At 41.3% G+C, this 17,320-nt stretch overlaps 1 protein-coding gene across 4 annotated transcripts in view; it reads right to left on the bottom strand.

Annotated features, from left to right (window-relative positions):
- The window catches only part of LRBA (LPS responsive beige-like anchor protein), a 766,866-nt gene extending 750,393 nt beyond the window's left edge, over positions 1 to 16,473 (bottom strand). For 2 of the 4 annotated variants that reach the window (XM_031664000.1, XM_031664002.1), the window contains exons 1-2: positions 15,953 to 16,070; positions 15,185 to 15,614 (exon numbers count right to left, since the gene is read on the bottom strand). In XM_031664000.1, the coding sequence (XP_031519860.1) occupies positions 15,185 to 15,400 (216 nt within the window). In that variant the 5' untranslated portion in view covers positions 15,401 to 15,614; positions 15,953 to 16,070. Of the gene's footprint in view, positions 1 to 15,184; positions 15,615 to 15,952; positions 16,071 to 16,092; positions 16,204 to 16,223 lie in introns of those variants that run through there. The other 2 variants (XM_031663999.1, XM_031664001.1) reach the window with 2 other exon arrangements.
- Positions 16,474 to 17,320: the final 847 nt, after the last annotated feature.

Genomic DNA, 17,320 nt, shown 5'->3' with positions numbered 1-17,320 from the left:
ACCATACCAAGCACACTCTTCAGTATTCACCCAGGAGAAAAGAAAACATGTCCACACAAAGGCCTATAGGCAAAGGTTTGGGGTAACTTACCCAAAGTAACTGGATAAACAAACTGTAGTTACATCCATAGAATAGAATACAACTCAGCAAAAATAAAAGAAACAAGCTACTTAATTATGCAATGACATAGAGCAATCTCAAATGCAATTTGCTAAGTACAAAAAGCTAGTCACAAAAGGCTACTTGCTACATGATTCCATTTTTATTCAACATTCTGGAAAAGACAAAATAACAGGGACAGAAATTAGATCAGTGGTTGTCAGGGGATAGGGATGGGGAAGGCAGAAATGACTACAAAGGGGTAAAAGGGAACTTTTTGAGGTGGTGGAATATCTTATATCCCAAATGTGATGGTGTAAGTTATATGACCATATACATCAATCTACACAACTCAAAAGGGTGAATTTTATTCTATGTAAATCATACCTTAATAAACCTGACTTTTAAGAAGATGACAAAGACGTAATCTCTGCCTTCAAGCTCATGATCTAGTGACAGAAATATATATAAACACATAATCTGAACTAGGTAAATGCTACAGTAAGTTATGAACAAAGTTCTGTGGTAGAATGGAGGAGGCACAAAGTGTCTTAGAGTGAGGCAAAGGATTCTCAGAGAAAATAACATGTAAGCTATGTCTTAAAAGTAACGAGGCCTGGCGCGGTGGCTCATGCCTGTAATCACAGCAGTTTGGGAGGCCAAGGCAGGTACAATCACTGAGGTCAGGAGTTCGAGACCAGCCTGGCCAACATGGTGAAACCCAGTCTCTACTAAAAATACATAAATTAGCCGGACACGGTAGCACGCACCTGTAGTCCCAGCTACTCATGAAGCTGAGGCTAGAAAATTGCTTGAATTCAGGAGGTAGGGGTTGCAGTCAGCCAAGACTGCACCACTGCACTCCAGCCTGGGTGACAGAGCAAGACTCCATCTCAAAAAAAAAAAAAAAAAAAAAGGTAACGAGCATGACGATGACAGACTACGAAGAAAGAAAAGTACCCAAGTAGAGAGAACAGTTGAGAGAAAAACACAGAGGTATGTAAAGGCAAGATTAGCCATGTGAGAGACAGTAAACAAAGTGTAGGATGAGTTAGAATCTCAGAGGTCATGCCATACATGATAAGATTTATGTTTTAGAAACGTAAGTATAAATATCATGTGAGAAAATATATGGAGGTAATACGATTGACTGGCAGAGAACAAGAACAGTTCTGAAGGGTGTTACAATAATCCTAGAAAGAGATACCTGGGGTCTGAATTAAGGTTCAATTAAAAGGCTATTTAGTGAAAGACTACCTGTGGGAATGAGGAAGAAAAAAAAGTCAAAGTTAATTGAAATTTCTGCAAAGAACAAATGACGTCAATAAGGTGAGAAACATAAAAGGAAATACAGATTTGTTTGATAATCCAGGTTGGGGGAGAATCATCTGGCTTCCATTTTCCATCTGCTAACTCTCTTCCTTCTAGGCATGCCTTCCCTAACTACAATTGGTATTTATTATGACGTATCTACTTGAACTATTTTATAAAATAACTATAAGAAGTGAAGGCAACACAGCAAAACCTCAGCAAAGTTTTTACACTGTCTTAGAGACAGCAGAATAGTTACTTCAAAAGTAAAAATAAGGCCGGGTGCAGTAGCTCACACCTGTAATCCAGGCACTTTGGGAAGCCAAGGCAGGAGGACTGTTTGAGTCCAGGATATCAAGACCTTAGCCTGGGCAATATAGCAAGACTCCATCTCTACCGAAAAATGAAATTTTAAAAAAATTAAAAATAAGTTTTAAAAAAGAAAACACTGGGCAGTTTGGCTAGAGCATAATTATCAGAACAGATAATTAGAATTCCTGGTTTTTCAAAAATTTGGATTGTAATAAAAGGAAATTTCAATGTTCTATTTCAATTTTCAGCAGCAAATAAATGTGTACATACAGGAACTTAAAGAATAAAACATAAATGAAAATAGGAGAGGAAAGAATAAATTTAAATACTGCATAAGCTTTCCAACTTAAGTAACAGGTTCCAAATTTGTCTTCAAAAATCAATTATGTGACGGCTGGGCAAGGTGGGCTCACATTTGTAACCCCAGCACTTTGGGAGGCCAAGGCAGGTGAATCACCTGAGGTCAGGAGTTCAAAACCAGCCTGACCAACATGATAAAACCCCATTGTATTAGTCTGCTTTCATGCTGTTGATAAAGACATACCCAAGACTAGGAAGAAAAAGAAGTTTAATTGGACTTACAGTTCCACATGGCTAGGGAGGCCTCAGAATCATGGCAGGAAGCAAAAGGCACTTCTTACATGGTGGCGGCAAGAGAAAATGAGGAAGATGCAAAAACAGAAACCCTGATAAAACCATCAGATCTCATGAGGCATATTCGTTACCACGAGAACAGTATGGGGGAAACCACCCCCATGATTCAAAGTATCTCCCACGGGGTCCCTCCCACAACACACAGGAATTATGGGAGTACAATTCAAGATGAGATTTGGGTGTGGACACAGCAAAACCATATCACCCATCTCTACTAAAAATACAAAAATTAGCCTGGCGTGGTGGCAGGCACCTGTAATCCCAGCTACTCAGGAGGCTGAGGCAGGAGAATCGCCTGAACCTGGGAGGCAGAGGTTGCAGTGAGCCGAGATCATGCCACTGCACTCCAGCCTGGGCGACAGAGCAAGACTCTGTCTCAAAAAAAAATAATAATTTTAAAAAATCAAGTATGTGAAATTTAGAATATATTGCCCCAAAGAAACAATATGACACTAAAGCATAGCTAAACAATACTAGGGTATTACACCAACCTGCTGAAGAACCAACCCCACCACCATCACCACCACCACCACTACCACTACCACTACCACTACCAAAGTACAGTGTTTAGGAGAACAGGGTGCTCTGAGGCTGCCTGAGGTGCAACATCTTTTGTGACCTTGACTGGGGTAATTAATTCTACAAGTCTAATATTCCTCACCTTTAAAATGGAGATGATAAAATCACCTGCTCCGCAAGAGTTACTATGAAAATTAAAAGAGGGAATCTAAAGCACTTAGCACAGTCATTCATCTAACATGTATTTATTAAGCACCTACTACATGTCAGGTATATTTTAGGACCCAAGGCCCTGGCAGTGAAACAGTAAACAAAAAAGTAAGTCCCTACTCTTATGGAGTGTGTATTCTAATATAAGAAAACATGCAATAAAAAAAAAAATCTGATGGAGTTAATGCTATGAAAATAAAGCAGGATATAAGAAATGAAGAGTAACAAGGAGAAGGATACTATTTTGGTAGTAGGAAAAGGTTCCTAATAAGGCCACAAATTTTAACAAAGACCATAACAGAATGAAGAAGAGGGTCATACAGAGAACTGGGGGAAGAAATCAGATCCATTTCTGGCAATATGGTAGACTAGATGCCCACGAAAATACTTGTGATTCAGAATTTTTTAAAATGTTGAATATTAAACAAAATCAAAATAGTATTTTTCATGAGTGGCTGAGCTGAAACAAAGAAAAAACAACACAGCATTGGTGAGCACTGAAACGAGCCTCTCCCCTGGGAGCATCCATCAATCCCCAGTGGCTTAGAAGTCAGTTTAAGGGACCAGTGAGAAGGACATAAAGGTTGGGGCCTAAACAAGGTGGGAAACCTGAAAAGCAGCACTCAGTGGACGAACTGCAGAGGGGGGTAAACAACATGCTAAACAGAGATCACAGGTGGCATATTTGCCTTTCCCAGTCTCAGTGGAAGAGAAAAAATGAAGTCACCCTTCTCTCACTCGTTTAAGGACGAAATTCATACTACCTATGTGGTCTAGAAAAACTCAAACTAAAAATTCAGTTTCAAGAGATTCTGGGTTGGAAGAGGCTAGAGCATGACAGAAGCAAACACCAATCCAGTCAAGAGGAGTACACTAAACCCAAGCCTCCAGTGATACTCACAAATAAAAATCCATGGAAGATAATCTCACAATTAAAAAGAAATTCACAAAATAATGAAAAAACAAGCCCCCAAGAATCAGCAGAACAAGGCTTTCAGAAACAGAAGAAACAATAAGGAATATGAAAATAATCAGATATATAATACAAAAATGTTAATGTTTAAGGAAACAAAAGATATCAAAAATATGACTGAGGAAAAGAAACTGTAAAAAACATGAAACATTATAATTGCTTATTGACAGTCATACAATTATATTATAATTGCTTATTGATAGTCATATAATAATTAGATATTTGAGAGGAGATCATTCTAGGCAAAGGAAAAAATAAGTTCAAAGGCCCTAAGGTAAGAGTATGCCTGGCTTGTTTTAGGAAGTACAAACAGGCCATGGATCCAGAGTTGAGTAAACAAGGAAGAAAAGTGGGAAGAAATGAGGACGAAGAACTGGTACTTAGTAGGTCACAAAATACCTCAACAAATGTTAGCTATTATCCCATAACTTCTGTTGGAAAATTTTGGATATTAGAAATAATAATGTCTTCTTTACCACTTCTGCATTAAATATAGAAGCCAGAGCAGAGCTACAGGGGATCTCAAGTAGGTTCAGAAGGAAATAAGAAAATATTCCTTTTCTATGAAGTGGGGAGAGTCTTCAGTAGAGGTCCCAGTGCAAAGGAAGACATCTGGGTCTTATGTGAGCAAGGTAGAAATGAAGTGATTCAGAAGATACACTTCTGGAAACAATAATGATCAACAACAACCAAAAAAAAAAAAAAAATTGAGATGAAATTACCATTTCAAAGTAGCAGACATTTCAAACTTGGGCATTAATTGGTAACCAGGACATCCTCACAGTACTCAAAAATTTCACAACTCAAATTAACGTTTACATTCTATGACAATGAGAATTTAGCATAAATGAAACTCCCAAAGATATGCCAAACTTTTTAACTATTCGATTTAATTGTCAACTTTTTCTAAATATTTTCAAAAGACACTAACAAGCAGCAAAATAGTACTAATTTGATTTTTCTTTTCTTCCATATTCCTACCCTCAGACTAAGGCATTGTCTAACAAACCCATGAATAAAACACAAGTAATACAGGTTAAGAATAATATTCATAAGCCACAACTAGAGGTATGATGAATCCCTAAATATTAAAGAGTTAGTCATTCCATTTTTTCCCAATTAGAAAAATAACAGAAAATTGACTGGTGGATATCTTAAATACATAGAAACTACCATGCACCACGTGACACATGAAGAAATAGATGCAAAGAATCAAAGTATGCACTGTTAAATCAATGATAAAGTTATAAAATAATTCATTTTCTCAAAGCTTATCACTCTTAACAAGGTTTGCAATTATCATAACCTAATACAATTCTTGAAAAATTTAGTTAAATTAGGTTCTAATAAAAGAACACAACTTACATTAATAATCACACAGTATAACATAGTACACACAAAATTCAAATTCAAACAACCTAAGTCCAAATGCCATCTTACTAACTATGGGACTTGAGCATCATTAATCACTCCAATCCTGTTTTCATGCTATAAATCAAGTTTAATAAAGTATGGCCCCATGGAGTTGTCACATGGAATAAATAAAACAAAGCCCTGTAAAACACATGTTTATCAGCAGACCCAGATATACACCCTGACTTACATCTAGGTTTCATTCTATTATAACCGGATCATAAAGCAAAGCATTAATTTCTTTTTTATTTTTATTTTATTTTATTTTATTTTATTTTACTTTAAGTTCTGAGATACATGTGGCATTAATTTCAATCTTTCCTTCTGAAGCACCACTTAAATAACTTGATGTGACTGTTCATGCACAGTGCACTCAGCACTATAGAATAAAGTCAGTGTCTAACAATAAAAACTAGAAACATACTTGTGCAATATGTTATACTCAATGTAGAACTTGGCTAAACTGAAAATTTTCTGAAATACTGTACGTAAATAAAGAAGCAGAGCAGTCCCTACAAATAGAAATGGCTCCTGAAATTTTTATGTCAAAAGTCATCTTGTCAATTTATGTGTAACATTCAAGGGACTACCAAATGGTCATCATTTGACTCACTCAAAACTACTTTGTTTCAAAAGTTCATCCCCACACAGATAAACATGTCAAAGATGGTACAATTCACTAAAAATAGTCAAGTTCTCTGCTCATACAAATGGGATTTCTATGCAGGTTACTCGTATTCAATCTAAATGACTAACAACTTACAAAGACTTAAGACGATCCTGCAAGAAAGATGCCTAAGGGGAAAAAAAAGAATTAAGATAAAGTAGTATTTTGTTCTAGGCTGTTTATTTTAAGTGTGTAGCTGTTAGAGGAAAAAAAAACTTGACTTCCTTTACATTATCCTAAAACATTCTACAATTCTTTTTCTTTATAACCCTTTTTGAGACAGAGTCACGCTCTGCTGCCCAGGCTGGAGTCCAGTGGCGAAATCTCGGCTTACTGCAACCTCCGGGATCTCCAGGGTTCAAGCGATTCCCATGCCTCAACCTCTGGAGTAGCTGAGATTACAGGCATGCGCCACCACACCCAGTTAATTTTCGTATTTTTAGTAGAGACGGGGTTTCACCATGTTGGCCAGGCTGGTCTCCGACTCCTAACCTCAAGTGATCCGCCCACCTCAGCCTCCCAAACTGCTAGGATTACAACCGTGAGCCACTGCGCCTGGCCAGTCTATTAACTGTAAAAGCTATGAAAACTTTTTTTTTTTTTCTTTTTTGAGATAGGGTCTCGGCCGAGCGCGGTGGCTCACACCTGTAATCCCAGCACTTTGGGAGGCCAAGGCGGGTGGATCACCTGAGGTCAGGAGTTCGGGACTGGCCTGACAGACATATAGAAACCCTGTCTCTACTTTAAAAATTACAAAATTAGCCGGGCGTGGTGGCGCATGACTGTAACCCCAGCCACTTGGGAGGCTGAGGCAGGAGAATCGCTTGAACCCAGGAGGCAGAGGTTGCGGTTAGCCGAGATCACGCCATTGCACTCCAGCCTGGGCAACAAGAGCAAAACTCCGTCTCAAAAAAAAAAAAAAAAAAAAAGGGAGATAGGGTCTTATTGTGTCGGCCAGGATAGAGTACAATGGCACAATCATAGTTCGCTACAGCCTCACACTCCTGGGCTCATGTGATCCTGCTACGTCACCCTCTCGAGTAGGTAGGACTACTGGCACATACTACCATGTAGACCTGATTTTTTAATGTTTTTGTAGATATAGGATCTCACCATGTTGCCCTGGGTGGTCTTGAACTCCTGGCCTCAAGCAGTCCTCCCACCTGCGCCTCCCAAAGTGTTGGGATTATAGGCATGAGCTACCGCACCCAGCAGGAAAATTCACTTAATTACTAAAATTTTAAAATACCACCTCCACACATAAAATCCCCCATGAATAAATCTATATTTTGTTTTGGTAATGCCAGGTTGCTTTCTAAGACAACAATTGCTCATGTGCCTGTATGTATAAATACATGTAGGCATTTGGGAAAGAAGAAAAATGACTAATTTTCTCTTCCTACAATGTCTTCAGTGATCTACACTAGAACTCCATTATCTGAAATTAACTAAGGTATTCCTAGGCAGAAAAATCACTTGGTCAATTGTAGCCTAAGTCGGTCCTATATTTGTTCAACGGCTATCACGTATTCATCACTTTGTTATACCTTAGACTTCCAGCAGATAATGAACTAACATAACCTAAAAAATTATCACTTTACAAATGCCTGCAAGTATTAGGTAAATATAACAAAAAATACTTTTCAATGTAGAACTGAGCTTGAGTTTGCAAAGAAAGAAAAAAAGGAAAATCCCCAAACCTGAAGTGAAGAAGAAACAGAAAAATAAGTATCTGAACTTCTATTACAACTGCTGAAGGGGCAAGAAAGAGGAAGCTAGTACTAGGGGGCTTGAATTTTATTTCCTTTTTAGAAACAAACAAAAAAAAGTATTTACTCAAGATGGGGAAGTAGAGATAAAAATCTCTACATAAATATGGGATCCTCAGAAGAAGGTTAACCCTCAGTAAAAAAGTAGATTCTTCCTCTCCCCCACAAAACAACTTCCCTGGCACAGGAAGTTACAAATAACTAGTCTTTGGCTGGGCTGCTGATTTCCTTTTTTTTTTTTTTTTTTTTAAATTCAACAGAGATAGGGTCTTACTATGTTGCCCAGGCTGGTCTTGAACTCCTGGGCTCAAATAATCTTCCTGCCTCTGCCTCCCAAAGTCCTGGGATTACATGCATGAGCCACCGTGCCTGGTCACTGTTGATTATTTTTAAGTTTCCTCTGAGATAGTAAAATTCTGGGATGTTATTCACATAGGTTTTGAAGTCCAAATTTACACTACTGGCATGAACAGCAAACCCCAGAGTGACAAATTTAAAACACCAAAAAAAAGAATTTCAGGTATAATATACCCCCTAAGGCTCCAGGCAAACTTAATCCATATGTTCTGGTAATAAACATTTCCTAAGCATATACTATGTGTCAAGTACCCTTTCTAGGGACTAGGGATGCAATAAGCAAAACAGACAAAAATCTCTACTCTTAGGAAACATAAACAGTAGTCCCTCTTGATCTACAGGGTATACATTGCAAGACCCCTAGTAGATACCTGAAACCACAGATAATACCAAACCCTATGTACACTATGTTTTTTTGTATACACACATACTTATGATAAAGTTTAATTTATAAATTAGGCACAGTAAGAGATTAACAACAATAACTGGTAATAAAATAGTACAGTTAGAACAATACACACAGTTCCCAACTTTTGACAGTTTGACTTAAAATTTTGCAACTTTATGATGGTGTGAAAGCAATAAGCATTCAGCACAAACCTCAATTTAACAATGGAGTTACATCCCAATAAACTCATTGTAAGTTGAAAAGTCAAAACTATCATAAATCAACAAGTATTTTCAACTTACAATATTTTCAGCTTAACAATAAATGTAAGTGCATCAAGTCAAGGAGCATCTGTATAATTCACAATTACATGGATAGAAGATTTGTACATACTGCAAACCTTATCAACCTCAGCATATGATTTTTTTTTCCTTGTAAGTCAAGAACTTCCACCTATTCACTTAAAAAAAGCACTTTACAATGTCTCTGTGTCATATCCAAATTGCCAACATCACTACTCTTTTCCCGGACATTACTATGTAAAATAAGGGTTACTTAAACACTGCAATACCATGACAGTCAATCTGACAGTGGAGAGGGCTGCTACTAAGTGACTAAATGACAGGTAGCATATACATAGAGCATGGATATGCTGGACAAAGGGATGATTTGCATCCTAGGCAGGATGGAGCAGAATGCTTGAGATTTCATCACACTACTCAGAGCTGCACACAATTTAAAACTTATGAACTGTCAGGGACTTCATGATGGCTGACTAGAGGCATCTCCTACTTGCCTCCTTCACTAGGAATAACCAAAATAGTGAGTGATCACACTTGGAATAGATAATCCAAGAAAGAACACTGGAATTCAATAAAAAAATGACAAGAAACACCTAAAGCAAGGAAGGGGAGGAAAGCAAGACAGCCAGCTCGGCTGGGAGTCGAGACATGATCCCCACTGTGGGGAAAGAGTAAGTGAGAGACTCCCTGTGGTCCACACTCCCACTGTGGACTCCTGCAATTCTAGCCACTGGGGAGCCCCTAGGACCTCATGGAAACTAACATAGGGATCTGTCTGGAAATGGCGCAACAGCACTACTCCACTGAGGAAAATTGCACTGGGTCTCATAATCCCCCTAAGTCTTAAGCAGCTACAATAAGGCACCATTTTGACAACCCAGCCCACAACAGACTGAGCACTGTCCTGGGACCCAGCAGCTGGTGCACAGGCAGAAGAAAGAAACAGGCTGCCACCACCAGGACTGAGGCACAAGCTGGGCATGTGTCCCCCACTGCTGACCCCCAGTAGCAGCAGCACAGCACAGCCACTGATGCCCCTCACCCAATCATTCCAGGGCCTGGGAACCACCCTGTCCCTGCTTACCACAGTAGGAGTCTGCACATATCATTGGGGGGCCTGATGACACGCCAGCCCAGCTTCACCAGGTGGACATTTTTGTTTCAACCATATAAAAACTATTTTAAAATATTTTCAAGAATATGTGTGTGAAAAGGGATGCTTTATAAAAGGTGAATATAACAGATTGGCTCAACTAGGTCAGTATGGGAAATAAATAGTTTTTCTATTAATTCACAAACAGGAAAAAAAACTGATTTTCCAGTTCCCAAATGATTTCTCAGTTTAAAATAAATCAATTCAAAGGTCAACAAAACTGTATGCTTGCGGGAAGCTAAATTATCAAGTCTGTCACTTCTAGGAAACTATAAAGTGTTAAAATTTCACCAATTCACCCAAATTTATTTTAATTATCATTAACATCAATATATAACCAACAATATCTACTCATGACAGCTAGTAAAATCCCAGCTTGCTTTTTTACAAAAATTGATAACCTGATCCTAAAATTCACACGGAAATGCAAAGGGCCCAGAATAGCCAAAACTGTCTTGAAAAAGAAGGATAAAGAGGTCTTCCCTATTTTAAAACTCACCAGAAAGCTTCAGTAATCAAAAGGCAATTTGGTACTGGTTTTAGAATAGACATAGAGATAAACGGAAAAGAATTGAGTCCAGATAAATCCTTACATTTATGGTCAACTGATTTTTGACAAAAGTGCCAAGGTAATTCAACAGGAAAAGAACAGCCTTTCAACAATTGGCACTCCTGCCGGGCGCGGTGGCTCACGCCTGTAATCCCAGCACTTTGGGAGGCCGAGGCGGGCGGATCACCAAGTCAGGAGATCCAGACCATCCTGGCTAACACGGTGAAACCCCGTCTCAACTTAAAATACAAAAAATTAGCCGGGCATGGTGGTGCGTGCCTGTAGTTCCAGCTACTGGGGAGGCTGAGACAGGAGAATCGCATGAACCCGGGAGGCGGAGCTTGCAGTGAGTCGAGATGGCGCCACTGCACTCCAGCCTGGGCGACAGAGCGAGACTCCGTCTCAAAAAATAATAATAAAATAAATAATTAAATAAATAAAAATTTTAAAGAGATGATTTAAAGTATACGGAAGATACATGTAACTTACATGCAAATACTATACCATTTTATATAAGAGACTGGAGCTTCTGAAAATTGTGGTATCCACTAGGGGTTCTGGAACCAATCCCCCACATATCAAGGGGCGACTGTAATTACTTAACAAAAAAAAATCTTGAAAGTATGTATTTGTCACCAGCCCATGGGGAACACTATTCTTGAATTAAGTAGCACTGAACACCTTTAAATACCTGATGGAAGCCTTAAACTCAGCAGCAATTTCCTGAAAACATGCCAACATATATTAATTATTCTGGGCCTAAAAGTCTGACAAATTACTTTAAAATACAGATGAAGACAAAAGAAAATGGTTTTAAACTGCAACAAGAAAAATGTACAAGTTGACCTGAAGTTTGAAACACTTGACTACATTGGTATACTGTTAATCAAAACTTATCCGCAAAACAGACTTGCAAAAGAAATTATAAACAGGGTAGTAAATTTCAAAGTAATTTATAACAGACTAAGGTCAAGCTACATTAGCAAAGTTGGGAGGTAGCACTTAAGAAAAAACTCTGGGCCAGGCACAGTGGCTCACACCTGTAATCCCAGCACTTTGGGAAGGCCAAGACAGGCAGATTACCTGAGGTCAGGAGTTCAAGACCAGCCCTGGCCAACATTGTGAAACCTCATTTCTACTAAAAATAACAAAAACAGTAGCTGGGCATGGTGGTACGCGCCTGTAGATCCAGCTACTGGGGAGGCTGAGGCACAAGAACTGCTTGAATCCAAGCAGCGGAGGTTGCAGTGAGCTGAGATCGCACCACTGCACTCCAGCCTGGGTGACAGAGTGAGACTCCCTCTCAATTAAAAAGAAAAAAAAAAAAAGAAAGAAAAAACTCTGGAAAAGTTATATGGCTCTACCATGTACCATTTGGACACCTCTGGAGGAGAGGAACTTGTTCAATTTTAACAGTATAAACTTTATTGTTTAAGTAGCTAATATTTAGGCCAGGCACGGTGGCTTAAGCCTGTAATCCCAGCACTTCAGGAAGCTGAGCCGGTGGATCACCTAAGGTCAGGAGTTTGAGACCAGCCTGGCCAACATGGTGAAACCCCGTTTCTATCAAAAATACAAAAATTAGTCAGGCCTCGTGGCACACGCGTGTGGTGCCAGCTACGTGGGAGAATCACTTGAACTGAGGAGGCAGAGGTTGCAGGGAGGCAAGGTTGTGCCACTGCACTCCAGCCTGGGCAACAGACTGTGACTCTGTCTCAAAGAAAAAAAAAAAGACTATCAACTAGGAAATATTTAGGTACAGCAGTACTAACAACACTGAGATGGACTAATTTACATAATCCCAAGACTTTGGTTCCATTTTTTTTTTTTTTAGGGTGTTGCTCTGCATAATTGTAGCTCACTGTAGCCTCAAACTCCTGGGCTCAAGGGATCCTCCCACCTCAGCCTTCCAAGTAGCTGGGACTACAGGTATATGCCACCATGCCCAGCTAACTTTTTATTTATTTATTTTTTTGTAGAGACAGGGTCTCACTATGGTGCCCAGGCTGGTCTCCAACTCTTGGCCTCAAGTGAACCTCCCAAAGTGCTGGGATTACAGGTATAAGCCACTGTGCGCAGCTGCTTCCAAAGATTTTCTTGAGTGGCCAAAACCCCAGATAATCCACAAAAGAGCATGAAAAGTATTTTAAGGGACAATGGAAGGGGAGAAACTACTACCTAATATTCTCAGCAACTTTCCCTGCCCTACCTGACAAGCAAATGATATTGAGAGGTAACTAACTGAACAGACTTTTCTCTCTCCTTCTATCCAGTCACCCACTATCCTGCAAATACGCAGCAGCTTTGAAGGACTTAATCAATGACCTTAAAATCTATACCATGTCTACAGTTCCAGGAAGCATATAAGCAAACTACTGCTATAGAATTTGGATTTCCTTTAATGATAAAAATGCAAATGACTCACATTTGGTCATCCACTCCAACACAGCACATTCTAAAGAACAGAAGTTTCAATCCTCCTTGTGTGTCTTCACACACAAACAACTAATTATGGATTATATTACTACTACAGATTTCTGTTTCTCATTGAAGGCATATGAAGTTTTAAGAAAGAATAAAAAAATCAGAAAGGAAATGTTTCAAGTCTATTTTGAGGTAAAGCAATCAATTTACCATTTATTTTCTTCAGACTTACATATGAAAGCCCACACACATGCATACACACAAGATCCCCAAAATGTTGATAACTGTTGAAGCTGCACAATGGATACCTAAGTTCATTATACTATTCTATTTTTGCATACATTTGAACATTTCCATAACATGCAGTTTTTTAAAATATGTATGTGTGTGTCTATAGATGTTTATAAGTAAACTCTCAATAAACTGACATAGAAATATCCAATTGTTCAAAGTTTTCATGCTCCAAAACTAAGTGAATATTTTTTTTTTTTTTGAGACGGTCTCTCACTCTGCCACCCAGGCTGGAGTGCAGTGGCACAATCTCAGCTCACAGCAACCTCCACCTCCTGGGTTCAAGCAAGCGTGTCCAGCTAATTTTTTTGTATTTTTAGTAGAGATGGAGTTTCACCACGTTAGCCAGGCCAGTCTCGAACTCCTAACCTCAAGTGATGTGTCCACCTTGGCTTCCTGCAGCGCTGGGATTACAGGAGTTGCACGCCCAGCCAGAATTTCATCTAGCTACTTTTTATTCTACAAGTTGTACTGCAGGTGACCAGACCATTAGTGAAGGTCTAGTGAAAGAAATAATTAACTGCCCCAGAATAAAACAAGCCTAACCTTGAAAAGAGGCAAACGAAAAGGTGCTAAACAGTTATTACAATTACTGCACGTTTATATTTGGTCCTGTTATCCTCTAACACAGGTGGGTAGGTAGAAAAGGGGGAAGTATTTTAGGGCCAGATTTCCTTTTGATTTTTTAAGTTGATGGGCAAGAGAGACTGGAATAAAGAAATCTAAAAAGTCTCCATTATAAATTATAACCAAGAGAGGCACAATGGCGCATGCCAGTAGTGCCAGCTACTTAGGAGACAGAGTGGGGAGAATCACCTGAACCCAGGAATTCAAGACTAGCCTAGGCAACATAGTGAGACCTCATCTCTAAATAAATAAATAAGTTAATGAATTAATTAAAGGTAGAATTGTATAATATATGAATTATACCTCATTTTAAAAACAATTTAAGCCATATACAGTGATGCATGCCTATAGTCACAGCTACTCAGAAGGCTGAGGCAGGAGAATAGCTTGAACCTAGGAGTTTGAGAACAACCTGGGCAACACACAGAGGCCTCATCCCCCTCCCACCCCCGCCCAAAAAAAGCATTCATAGCTCATCTTAGTGTAATCAGCAATTTCCAATGACTATGCTTTACTGCTAGACATGAATTTATAAAACACACAAAGATTATACTGTATCTGCTTCAATTCCTTTTTTCATATTGCCATTCAATTTTCACAAGATTACTTTAAATGTAATCCTAAATTCATCCCCAATTTAACTTTTGTTAGTCACATCTAAAAATAAAACTAGTCAAAATTAAAAATACTAACTTTGCAGCAAATTAATCTTGCATCAGTACTACAAACAAAAATTTTTAAACTTATTGTAGCAAAACATAACTTTGAACCAAAGACATTAATTCTCAAGTCAAAAAAAGGTCACAAGAACTTACTTAAAGTGGTAAAGGGAAACGCAGACTTAGGCACACATGCCAAGAAAAAAAAAAAATAGAGATAACTCCTCCGCTAGAACCTCCCCTCAATACTTTCACAGCAACAATTATTTCCTTAGCACAAAAGTGATGTGTTCACTTCCACAAAACCTGGATCATCTAAGTTTGCATAATTCCCTTCAATCTGAAAAATAGATGAAATTGTTTCATTTAGGTTAGTAGAATTTTGTGTCCCTATACATGAAAAAAGTCACCATCAGTGTGAGTAAAGCACATGGCTCCAGCTTCAAGGTCTTGTTCCCCAACCCACTGAAAAGAGTATATGCTTATAAAATATTCATCGACTTACCAGGTTAAAGACAGTTTCTACAATGTCCCTATTGGATACTTCTCCAACTTCAACCAAACCGGTCAACACGGCAAATTTCATTCTGATGCCCCTGATGGGGAGCCCTGGTTTCAGAGACAATGCACCCCCTTCAGTAGGGGTTTCTTCTCTCCCTCCACCTCCCCCGTCATCACCTGTTGGTGGCGGGGAAGGGACACGATTGTCTTCGCTAGCCATTGCTAGCAAAAAGGACAACTCAGAGTCACCCTTGGACAGCAGTCGCTGCACTGGCAATGAGCACAACACACGCAATGCAAAACGAAAGGGTCTCTCTTCCAACTTGTGGAGAAACCCCAAAGCAGTTGATGTGGAAAGTCCTTGGCGTCGCCCTCCTCCTTTTGGAGAATATTTGTCCAATCTCTCTCCCCGAGGCTGACAACAACGCCAAACCCTATTGGAAGATTAAATATATGTTAAATAGGCTAGGTTTTGTTTTAGGGTTTTGAGGGGACAAGAGGGAAATAGTTATTGTCGGTCAAATAAGTTACTAAAGGCACCCCACTACTAGCCACCCGCTTCTCCCCGGCTCAAAGAGCTGGGTTCTGGGTGAAGGCAGGTCCAAGAGGCCCCGCACAGGCTCACTCCTCCCCCACTCTCGTGCAGGTTCTAGGCGCAGGGTAACCTCTCCTCACAGGTGCACCAGAAAGAGAAACTGTCGCGGAGAAAGGAGGGATCGGAGGAAAGAAGGGGGCCCACAAGCTATCACAGAGGTAGAAAGTTCCTCCTCACCCAGATACTCCGGACTCGTCCTCACCCCCCGCCCAGGAGCAGCGAGACGGAGGTGGCGGCGGAGATTCAGGGCAGGAAAAGGCGGGGGAAGGGGGCGGTGATTATTCTAAATGCTCGGCCCAGTGGGAGGAGTGAAGTACCTCTCTCAGGCACCTGAGATTCGACGGGAAGAGGCGGGGAGGTGTGTGTGGTGGCAGGAAGGGAGGGGAGCGGCCAGAGAAACCCGGCGGCGACCGCAGGGAGAGAAGGGAGGACAGAGAGGTCAGTGCACCTGGTCGCAGCCTCCAAGTTTCCCTAGTCCGCTCCCCGGGAGTCCGCGGCTGCACAGAACTCCATGGCTTCCTGGCCCGCCCCGCCCCTGCGCTCAGCCTTTGCAAAAGCAGCCGCTGCTGGCGCTACGGACGCCGCGGCTGAGGCTGCTGCGAGTGGTGAGGATGCTACTGCCACAGCTAGCCCCGCCACGGCTCGCGCGGCTTTCCTGTGCCCACTGAAGCTGCTCCCGGCCGCCATGACAGCGCCGAGGGCTGCCGGGCGCCGCGTGCGCGTGCGCGTGCGCGAGCGCGCGGGGCGGGAGGGCGCGAAGGCGGAGGCAGCCGCGCGGCGGGGGCGCGGTGAGGGCGCGCGGACGGCCTAGGGGGCCCAGAGCCAGCGGGAGCGCTGGGCTCGGGCTTCCGGCTGCACTAGGCGCGAGGGCGCGCACCCAGTGGGAGCGCTGCTCTAGTAGCACACGGTGTGTTCGCGGCCGGGCTAGGAGAGACCCTTCCGTTCGAGGGCCTATACTTCCCCCCCTCCGACTCTCGGACCTCGGAAGGTGCTTCTGCAAGTCCTGAGGCGGGGATTCTGGCGCTCCTGCTGTTGTTAAGTTACCGTTGGGTCCCTTGGCGCGGAGGAAACCCGCCCCGCGTTGCCAAGGTGTGTCATTGTACTTGGAGAAGAACACCTGAGGGACCTCTACGAGCCAGGGAGGTGACGGCGCTGGAGCCAGTGAGGCTGCTGTCCCTGCCCAATGGGAGCGAGGAGTCCCCACCCCTGGCTGCTTTCAGCTGCTGCCCGCCCGCCGTTCTCGGCGGAGACTCGGAGATTTCCACTGGGATGTCTCGGCAGCTGCCACCATTCGGGAAGGGAGGGGAGGGGACCGAGTCGACGAGGAACGGGAAAGATTCCTTTCTTTGCAGCTGCCGCCCCACCAAACCTCTCCTACGTTCATTCTAGGGAGAAGATTCCTGAGACAGCTGCTACAAACAGCGTGGAGACAGGGTTCATTGTGCCTGTAGATCTCCGAAGGGTTTTTTTCCTCTCGTGATTTTCCAGTGTGAAGATTACGCTCGCGTCATTCTCAGAGTAGATCAAAAGATATATTAAGTAGTA

This window comes from Papio anubis, chromosome 3, assembly GCF_008728515.1.
Source record: "Papio anubis isolate 15944 chromosome 3, Panubis1.0, whole genome shotgun sequence".
Lineage (NCBI taxonomy): Eukaryota > Metazoa > Chordata > Mammalia > Primates > Cercopithecidae > Papio > Papio anubis.
This window is presented reverse-complemented; position numbering and strand designations above follow the sequence as displayed.